Source organism: Pseudophryne corroboree, chromosome 3 (assembly GCF_028390025.1).
Source record: "Pseudophryne corroboree isolate aPseCor3 chromosome 3, aPseCor3.hap2, whole genome shotgun sequence".
Taxonomy (NCBI): Eukaryota; Metazoa; Chordata; class Amphibia; order Anura; family Myobatrachidae; genus Pseudophryne; species Pseudophryne corroboree.
In genome coordinates, this window is record NC_086446.1 from 573036064 (window position 1) to 573046125 (window position 10062).

At 45.0% G+C, this 10062-nt stretch overlaps 1 protein-coding gene across 7 annotated transcripts in view; it reads left to right on the forward strand.

Moving 5' to 3' along the window:
* Nucleotides 1–3876, forward strand: part of SEC24C (SEC24 homolog C, COPII coat complex component) — a 275660-nt gene extending 271784 nt beyond the window's left edge. For all 7 annotated transcript variants that reach the window (XM_063961335.1, XM_063961334.1, XM_063961337.1 and 4 more), the window contains 3 exons: nucleotides 385–576; nucleotides 1959–2048; nucleotides 2180–3876. In XM_063961335.1, the coding sequence (XP_063817405.1) occupies nucleotides 385–576; nucleotides 1959–2048; nucleotides 2180–2320 (423 nt within the window). In that variant the 3' untranslated portion in view covers nucleotides 2321–3876. The remainder of the gene's footprint in view (nucleotides 1–384; nucleotides 577–1958; nucleotides 2049–2179) is intronic.
* Nucleotides 3877–10062: the final 6186 nt, after the last annotated feature.

Here is a 10062-nt window from a genome sequence, read left to right on the forward strand (position 1 = left end):
GGACCACTTGCAGCTGCCCAAGTCCTTGCAACTCCCTAAGCCCGGCCCTGGGACCACTTGCAGCTCCCCAAGTCCTTGCAACTCCCTAAGCCCTCGCTTGTGGCCCCCAGCACATTCCTGCTTTGTAAGCTGTATTATTGTTTTTATAGAAAACAATCTATACAATTGCTTATAAGTTATTACACAGAGGTGCCTCTTTCCTTTATTAAAATGATTTAACTTGTTACTTAGACTAAGAAATGTTGCATCCCTTGAAGGTTAGTGGGTCCCTGTATTATATCAGATTGCCTGTCACTGAATTATTTGCTGGAAGCATAGTTTTGTATACTTAAGAGGCAATGTTTTTAGATCACTGTACACTTATGTGGTGTTTTCTTCTTGTAGACCAAAGTGGACCCCAGCAGTGATGCCCTGCCTGTTGCTATCCGCACTTCAGAAGAACGCCTGTCTAAGGGTGAAGTTTATTTGCTTGAAAATGGCCTGAATTTATTTATATGGGTTGGAGCGAATGTGCAACAAGCCTTGATCCAGAACCTCTTTGGAGTTTCTTCTTTCAGCCAGATAGACTGTAGCATGGTAAGGGATACTTTGACTGGTTTCTGTAATATATTTTAGTTTCTTTCAGGCACATTTTGATTAACAAATCATCTTTCATGTACAGTAGTTCTACTTTTACAGTTCATGTATATTACTATTTGCCAAATATAACCCCTCTGGCATGATATTTTGCAGAGTGCCTTGCTGCAAGAGTACCTAATACTAAGCCTTAAGTATAGCACTGAGAGAAGCCTCCAGAATTGACTTGAAGGCAATCCACATCAAAACATAAGTAGTCTTCACGCTAGGCTGATTTAGCAGGGTGCTGCACCTGCCTGATGTTTAAAAGGCAAAATGCACCCTGCCCAGTGCTGTGCCGCTTCTGCGTGAATAGGAATCTATTCACATTAAAGGGACCTACGTGAGAGCTGGGCGCACTCCATTAATGACGTCGAAGGCTGGGGCACACCCTGCGTAGTGACGTTGAGGGGGCTGCACCGCCCCCATCGGAGATGCTGACAGGGCCCCCCTTTTTTTGAGCGCACATGTACTGCCTGGCAGCATCTGTGCCCTGCCCACATCTACTGTAGTGTATTTATTACGGTCATCTGATCACACTCTGTTACTAGGGGTGTAGTAGGGTATGCCAGCGGCCGGGCTCCTGGCGGCCAGCTTACCGGCGCCGGAATCCCGACCGCCGGCATACAGAAAGCTGGGCTAGCGCAAATGAGACCCTTGCGGGCACGGTGGCGCGCCACACTATCTATTCTCCCTCCAGGGGGGTCGTGGACCCCCAAGAGGGAGAAAAGGTGTCAGTATGCCGGCTGTTGGGATTCCGGCACCGGTATACTGTGCACCGGGATCCCGACAGCCGGCAAACTGAAGACCACCCATTACTAGGCCTGATACTTGCTTCATCTTCTCTAATTAATTCAATGGTGTCTTGGGTTACTGTTGCCTGCTTATATATCTGATGTTCCCCGTGTAAAACACAGACCATATTCCCCCTCTATCCAGTTTTCCCACTAGCCAGGGAATAAGCTTCTCTTCATTTTCTATAATTCCCCTGTATGCTCACACCCTAACATTAATTCTGCATTATCATCTTTTCTGCAACCTTTCGGTCACCTTAGTTCCCCACACTTGCTCCTGTAGTAACCTCACAGTAAGCTATTACATTTGGTGGCATCATAGAAGCTTCAGAAGGTGTTTTGGAGCTTCAATACTATGTAGCCACCCATTGCACGTGGGAGCCATCGGAACGAAGTGCCTCTGATCCTGCATGTAGTACTAGTTGCACATGGCTTTTATGGCAACTTGCACCACACGGTCACTCTCATTTTTAAGAAAGTATAATACATTATTATGTTTTGTACAATTTAGATGGCTCATTGGCATACTTGTGAATTCTGTGTTTGCAGTGTGCATTACCAGTGCTGGATAATCCGGTTTCAAAGAAAATGCATGCCATTATCACCATGTTTAGAGCACAGAGGCCACGATACATGAAGGTGAGTACTTTGCTGTTTTTATTTTGTTACCCACTGTTTAACTGGTTTAATTTAGTTGTTTAATTCACTCTAAATATTTGTATTTATTATTTGATTATTTTCTTTTTTTTTTCCTAATTTTCCTTATACAGTTGCTGATTGTAAAACAGGATGACAAGCTTGAGATGTTCTTCAAACACTTGCTGGTAGAAGATAAGAACCTCCAAGGAGGTGCCTCCTACGTAGACTTCCTCTGTCATATGCACAAGGAGATCAGACAACTACTAAGTTAGAGATAGAAGAGTTGGTGGTTCTCACCCACAGTGACATTTGAGAGATTTCACTAACCACCTTGGTGTTTTAATTATGCTACAACAACCAGGACACCCAGCAATGAATTATCCCCTCCATACACAGAGAAATCCCAACCTTATTTACTAAGGCCATCAATCAAGGATGCTGCAACTGCTCCAACTGAAGAATACAAAAACTCACTGGTTGTAATGAATGTAGACTTTCGTGTAAGAGTCTGAAAACACAAAACCAACGCGTTTTGAAGGAAGGTTAACAAACTCTTGGAAACACAGATAAACTGACTTGGACAGTATATAAAAAATGAGAGATCAGACTTCCAGTATGTTAGAAATTTATTTTGAAGACCTAAGATTTCTGTGAAGCTGTGCCTGGAAATGATGGGTGTCCCTTTGTTTTATTCCATTTGTCCTTAAAATACAAGAAAAGCTTTCCACAATATACTGTCTAAATATAACTGATAAATTATTTTGTTTGTTTCCATCCAAAATGATCTATCCCTTCTAAATGATGGCTTCTGGTAATACTTAAATTTTTTTATTCATAATTAAATTATCCATCTCTAATGTGCTCCTAGACTTCACATCATTTGTTCTGTGTGAAAGTGGTTTACAAATGTAGTTTGATACTTTATTGAGTTATGTTACCAACGCATCTATGTTCCTTACTCTGTTTTCTTATTTCGTTTTTATTTATTGCCACTTTGTATAGTCCATGGCCCAAAAAGCGTAGGTTTATATAAGTATTACATTACAATTGAACAACGAAGGTAAGGCAGGGAGCATTTTATATGGGCGTTGCAGGTGAGCATAGCTTTTACAAGCATTTTCTTCTTCCTATTATACACAAAGCTTGTACTCCATCTAAGGACATGCAGTTTCTCAGGACAATATGGCCATATATCGTGTGGCAGCAAACTAGTGGCAATAAGCGCTGAAGATCTTTCTGAAGGGTTGTTTTCATGTTAGTGGGTTTTTTTGTTTGTTTTATTGACTTAAGGATTTTTGTGTGTTTTTTTTTTTTTTTTGTTTTTTTTTATATTATTATTTTCCATTAGTTTCAATAAATATCACTTTTATGGGAAAAACCTATCAGCGCTGCTGAGGTTCAATTTGAGGTTGACAGGCTACAATTGCTTCTCCTTATATGGCCTTCTCCATAAGAGAAAGTGTGACCTATTTAGACACTAAGCTACAGCCTTAAGAATCTAGCATTCCATGCTCCATACAGTCAGTCAGCTGTTTTGCATGTGTCACTTTGCAGGGGAAGGGCAGTGATCTCTGAGACCATCCAAGTAGCCTCAGACTGAGATCCTTCACCATGGGATTTACGCGTGGCTCATCCACATACCGTGAAAGACTATTTATATTAGATTGTCAGTATTTTCACCCTCTTATAACAAGCAATGAAAAAACACCAAGAATACTCAGTACAGCTACTAGGCCTTTGCAACCTTTCTCCCAGTGCTTGGTATTAATTGATGTGTTGATTTGCATATGGAACAAATATAAATTCTATATTAAAATCTTTTTCTTTACTTGTTTGTTTTGCCAATACATCTTTAAATTTTGTAAAGAAATAAACAAAAACATATTTTTTCCTTGAGTTACTTGTGAACAGTTAAACCTACAGGTTGTATTCCAAGTTTATTCCACTAACGATTTAAAAAAAAAAATCTTTCCGGGAGCTGCAGAACTATATTCACTCTGTCAGACTATTGAAAAGGAAACCGACACAAACAGATTGAAACATTTCTACCTATTGACTTTTAAATATGTATACTGTTTGGGTCAGAAAAACAGTGCTGGCTTACAGGGCTCCATGTCTGCTTAATAGCCTAATAGTAGAACATTTTTTGAATGGAGTTTATGCCAGGCCATTTTTTCCGGATGGTGCCTGTAGAGGGACCGGATGCGTCCATAGGACCCATTAGTTCTGTTATGGCACTGAACTTCATTTATTTGCCAGTCGGTTCCTTTTCAATTGAGATTTCGGTGCTTAAATGCCAGGTTTCATAATTGTAGTTATACAATCATTTTCTCTAAATGTATCCACAATAGGGAAATATTTAAATGATGCTCTAGCTATGCTTTTTTTCTGAATCACTATATTCCCTTATGGATCAATTGGTCGACCTGAAAAAGGTTGACATGGTAAAAAGGTCGACAAATGTAAAGGTTGATACAGGAAAAGTCTTTTTTTTTTTTTTTTTTTTAAATAAGTGTTTTCTCCGTAAAAGATCCCGTAACACTAATTAGTGCACCGCGTTCCCTTGCATTGCAGGTGACTGCAAACAGGTTACTATTCCCAGTTGTAGTCCACATGGATGGTAAAGTCTGAAAAAGTTTAAAATATTAAAAAATAATAATGTAAAACTCCTGTTGATCTTTCCATTTGTCGACCTATGTATGTCGACAAATAGTGACCTATTATCTGGATACCATTTCCTCAGGATCAGTGTTCATTTTGTTATAATACTTGGCAATGCGTGGGTTTATAACATTATATAATTGACAGAATGCTGTTGTAACATGTTTAAAATAGCATCCAGGGCTGTATTGTTGTATGAAGGTTTTAGAGATGCAGAATGCAAGCTCCATTATATCATTGGCACAATGTACCCCTGTAGGCTGTCATTTTGAAAAACAAACAAAAGAGCTAATGATACATTACAGACTACCACACTTATTACCTAAACAAAGATAGGCACCTACTAGGGTGTGGTATTTAGGGGTATATTCAATTGCAGTTGAAAGCTGCCGTCTGTCGGAAAGACGGCAGTTTTCGATTTTTTTTTAGGTCGGAAAGGGTTCCAACCTATTCAGTACACCCCAAAATTATCAAACAAGTCGGAAATTCCAACTTGTCGGAAAGCACGTGGATTAGCGGAATAGCAACCAATCCGCGTGCTTCTGTCGGAAATGGGGCCAAATCCGACAGGTTGTGGCCCCCTTTCCGGCCACCTCAATCCAACTTTAAAAAAAGTCGGATTGAGATGAGGGACCTGAGAGGAGGAGACGGCGCTATGCTGCTGTAGCTGCTGCTGTATCCCCGCTGCTCTCCCCCGTCTCCTCCTCCTCAGGTCCCTCATCTCAATCCGACTTTCTCTGACGTCCTAAGTGGATGCTGGGGACTCCGTCAGGACCATGGGGAATAGCGGCTCCGCAGGAGACAGGGCACAAAAGTAAAAGCTTTAGGATCAGGTGGTGTGCACTGGCTCCTCCCCCTATGACCCTCCTCCAAGCCTCAGTTGGGTTTTTGTGCCCGGCCGAGAAGGGTGCAATCTAGGTGGCTCTCCTAAAGAGCTGCTTAGAGTAAAAGTTTTGTTAGGTTTTTTATTTTCAGTGAGTCCTGCTGGCAACAGGCTCACTGCAACGAGGGACTTAGGGGAGAAGAAGTGAACTCACCTGCGTGCAGGATGGATTGGCTTCTTAGGCTACTGGACACTAGCTCCAGAGGGACGATCACAGGTACAGCCTGGATGGGTCACCGGAGCCGCGCCGCCGACCCCCTTGCAGATGCTGAAGAGAGAAGAGGTCCAGAAATCGGCGGCTGAAGACTTCTCAGTCTTCATGAGGTAGCGCACAGCACTGCAGCTGTGCGCCATTGCTCTCAGCACACTTCACACCAACGGTCACTGAGGGTGCAGGGCGCTGGGGGGGGCGCCCTGGGCAGCAATGAAAGTACCCATGCTGGCTAAAAATACATCACATATAGCCCCTGGGGCTATATGGATGTATTTAACCCCTGCCAGGTTGTCAAAAAAACGGGAGAAGAAGCCCGCCGAAAAGGGGGCGGGGCCTATTCTCCTCAGCACACAGCGCCATTTTCCTACACAGCTCCGCTGCTAGGAAGGCTCCCAGGCTCTCCCCTGCACTGCACTACAGAAACAGGGTTAAAACAGAGAGGGGGGGCACTTATTTGGCGATATTATTATATATTAAGATGCTATAAGGGAAAACACTTATATAAGGTTGTCCCTGTATAATATAGCGTTTTGGTGTGTGCTGGCAAACTCTCCCTCTGTCTCCCCAAAGGGCTAGTGGGGTCCTGTCCTCTATCAGAGCATTCCCTGTGTGTGTGCTGTGTGTCGGTACGTGTGTGTCGACATGTATGAGGACGATGTTGGTGAGGAGGCGGAGCAATTGCCTGTAATGGTGATGTCACTCTCTAGGGAGTCGACACCGGAATGGATGGCTTATTTAGGGAATTACGTGATAATGTCAACACGCTGCAAGGTCGGTTGACGACATGAGACGGCCGGCAAACCAATTAGTACCTGTCCAGGCGTCTCAAACACCGTCAGGGGCTTTAAAACGCCCATTTACCTCAGTCGGTCGACACGGACACTGACTCCAGTGTCGACGGTGAAGAAACAAACGTATTTTCCATTTGGGCCACACGTTACATGTTAAGGGCAATGAAGGAGGTGTTACATATTTCTGATACTACAAGTACCACAAAAGAGGGTATTATGTGGGGTGTGAAAAAACTACCTGTAGTTTTTCCTGAATCAGATAAATTAAATGAAGTGTGTGATGATGCGTGGGTTTTCCCCGATAGAAAATTATTGGCGTTATACCCTTTCCCGCCAGAAGTTAGGGCGCGTTGGGAAACACCCCTTAGGGTGGATAAGGCGCTCACACGCTTATCAAAACAAAATACGGCCGCCCTCAAGGAGCCAGCTGATAGGAGGCTGGAAAATATCCTAAAAAGTATATACACACATACTGGTGTTATACTGCGACCAGCGATCGCCTCAGCCTGGATGTGCAGCGCTGGGGTGGCTTGGTCGGATTCCCTGACTGAAAATATTGATACCCTTGACAGGGACAGTATTTTATTGACTATAGAGCATTTAAAGGATGCATTTCTATATATACGAGATGCACAGAGGGATATTTGCACTCTGGCATCAAGAGTAAGTGCGATGTCCATATCTGCCAGAAGATGTTTATGGACACGACAGTGGTCAGGTGATGCAGATTCCAAACGGCACATGGAAGTATTGCCGTATAAAGGGGAGGAGTTATTTGGGGTCGGTCCATCGGACCTGGTGGCCACGGCAACAGCTGGAAAATCCACCTTTTTTTACCCCAAGTCACATCTCAGCAGAAAAAGACACCGTCTTTTCAGCCTCAGTCCTTTCGTCCCCATAAGGGCAAGCAGGCAAAAGGCCAGTCATATCTGCCCAGGGATAGAGGAAAGGGAAGAAGACTGCAGCAGGCAGCCCATTCCCAGGAACAGAAGCCATCCACCGCTTTTGCCAAGTCCTCAGCATGACGCTGGGGCCGTACAAGCGGACTCAGCTGCGGTGGGGGGTCGTCTCAAGAGTTTCAGCGCGCAGTGGGCTCACTCGCAAGTGGACCCCTGGATCCTACAAGTAGTATCCCAGGGGTACAGATTGGAAATTCGAGACGTCTCCCCCTCGCAGGTTCCTGAAGTCTGCTTTACCAACGTCTCCCTCCGACAGGGAGGCAGTATTGGAAACAATTCACAAGCTGTATTCCCAGCAGGTGATAATCAAAGTACCCCTCCTACAACAAGGAAAGGGGTATTATTCCACACTATATTGTGGTACTGAAGCCAGACGGCTCGGTGAGACCTATTCTAAATCTGAAATATTTGAACACTTACATACAAAGGTTCAAATCAAGATGGAGTCACTCAGAGCAGTGATAGCGAACCAGGAAGAAGGGGACTATATGGTGTCCCTGGACATCAAGGATGCTTACCTCCATGTCCCAATTTGCCCTTCTCACCAAGGGTACCTCGGGTTCGTGGTACAAAACTGTCACTATCGGTTTCAGACGCTGCCGTTTGGATTGTCCACGGCACCCCGGGTCTTTACCAAGGTAATGGCCGAAATGATGATTCTTCTTCAAAGAAAAGGCGTCTTAATTATCCCTTACTTGGACGATCTCCTGATAAGGGCAAGGTCCAGAGAACAGTTGGAGGTCGGAGTAGCACTATCTCAAGTAGTTCTACGACCGCACGGGTGGATTCTAAATATTCCAAAATCGCAGCTGTCTCCGACGACACGTCTGCTGTTCCTAGGGATGATTCTGGACACAGTCCAGAAAAAGGTGTTTCTCCCGGAGGAGAAAGCCAGGGAGTTATCCGAGCTAGTCAGGAACCTCCTAAAACCAGGAAAAGTGTCAGTGCATCATTGCACAAGGGCCCTGGGAAAAATGGTGGCTTCTTACGAAGCGATTCCATTCGGCAAATTTCACGCAAGAACTTTTCAGTGGGATCTGCTGGAAAAATGGTCCGGATCGCATCTTCAGATGCATCAGCGGATAACCCTGTCTCCAAGGACAAGGGTGTCTCTTCTGTGGTGGCTGCAGAGTGCTCATCTACTAAAGGGCCACAGATTCGGCATTCAGGACTGGGTCCTGGTGACGACGGATGCCAGCCTGAAAGGCTGGGGAGCAGTCACACAAGGAAAAAATTTCCAGGGAGTGTGATCAAGTCTGGAGACTTCTCTCCACATAAATATACTGGAGCTAAGAGCAATTTACAATGCTCTAAGCTTAGCAAGACCTCTGCTTCAAGGTCAGCCGGTATTGATCCAGTGGGACAACATCACGGCAGTCGCCCACGTAAACAGACTGGGCGGCACAAGAAGCAGGAGGGCAATGGCAGAAACTGCAAGGATTCTTCGCTGGGCGGAAAATCATGTGTTAGCACTGTCAGCAGTGTTCATTCCGGGAGTGGACAACTGGGAAGCAGACTTCCTCAGCACGACCTCCACCCGGGAGAGTGGGGACTTCATCGGGAAGTCTTCCACATGATTGTGAACCGTTGGGAAAGACCAAAGGTGGACATGATGGCGTCCTGCCTGAACAAAAAACTGGACAGGTATTGCGCCAGGTCAAGAGACCCTCAGGCAATAGCTGTGGACGTTCTGGTAACACCGTGGGTGTACCAGTCTGTGTATGTGTTCCCTCCTCTGCTTCTCATACCTAAGGTACTGAGAATTATAAGACGTAGAGGAGTAAGAACTATACTCGTGGCTCCGGATTGGCCAAGAAGGACTTGGTACCCGGAACTTCAAGAGATGCTCACAGAGGACTCATGGCCTCTGCCGCTAAGAAGGGACTTGCTTCAGCAAGTACCATGTCTGTTCCAAGACTTACCGCGGCTGCGTTTGACGGCATGGCGGTTGAACGCCGGATCCTAAGGGAAAAAGGCATTCCGGAAGAGGTCATTCCTACCCTGGTCAAAGCCAGGAAGGAGGTGACCGCACAACATTATCACCACATGTGGCGAAAATATGTTGCGTGGTGTGAGGCCAGGAAGGCCCCACGAAGAAATTTCAACTCGGTCGATTCCTGCATTTCCTGCAAACAGGAGTGTCTATGGGCCTCAAATTGGGGTCCATTAAGGTTCAAATTTCGGCCCTGTCGATTTTCTTCCAGAAAGAATTGGCTTCAGTTCCTGAAGTCCAGAAGTTTGTCAAGGGAGTACTGCATATACAACCCCCTTTTGTGCCTCCAGTGGCACTGTGGGATCTCAACGTAGTTCTGGGATTCCTCAAATCACATTGGTTTAAACCGCTCAAATCTGTGGATTTGAAATATCTCACATGGAAAGTGACCATGATGTTGGCCCTGGCCTCGGCCAGGCGAGTGTCAGAATTGGCGGCTTTGTCTCACAAAAGCCCATATCTGATTGTCCATTCGGACAGGGCAGAGCTGCGGACTCGTCCCCAGTTTCTCCC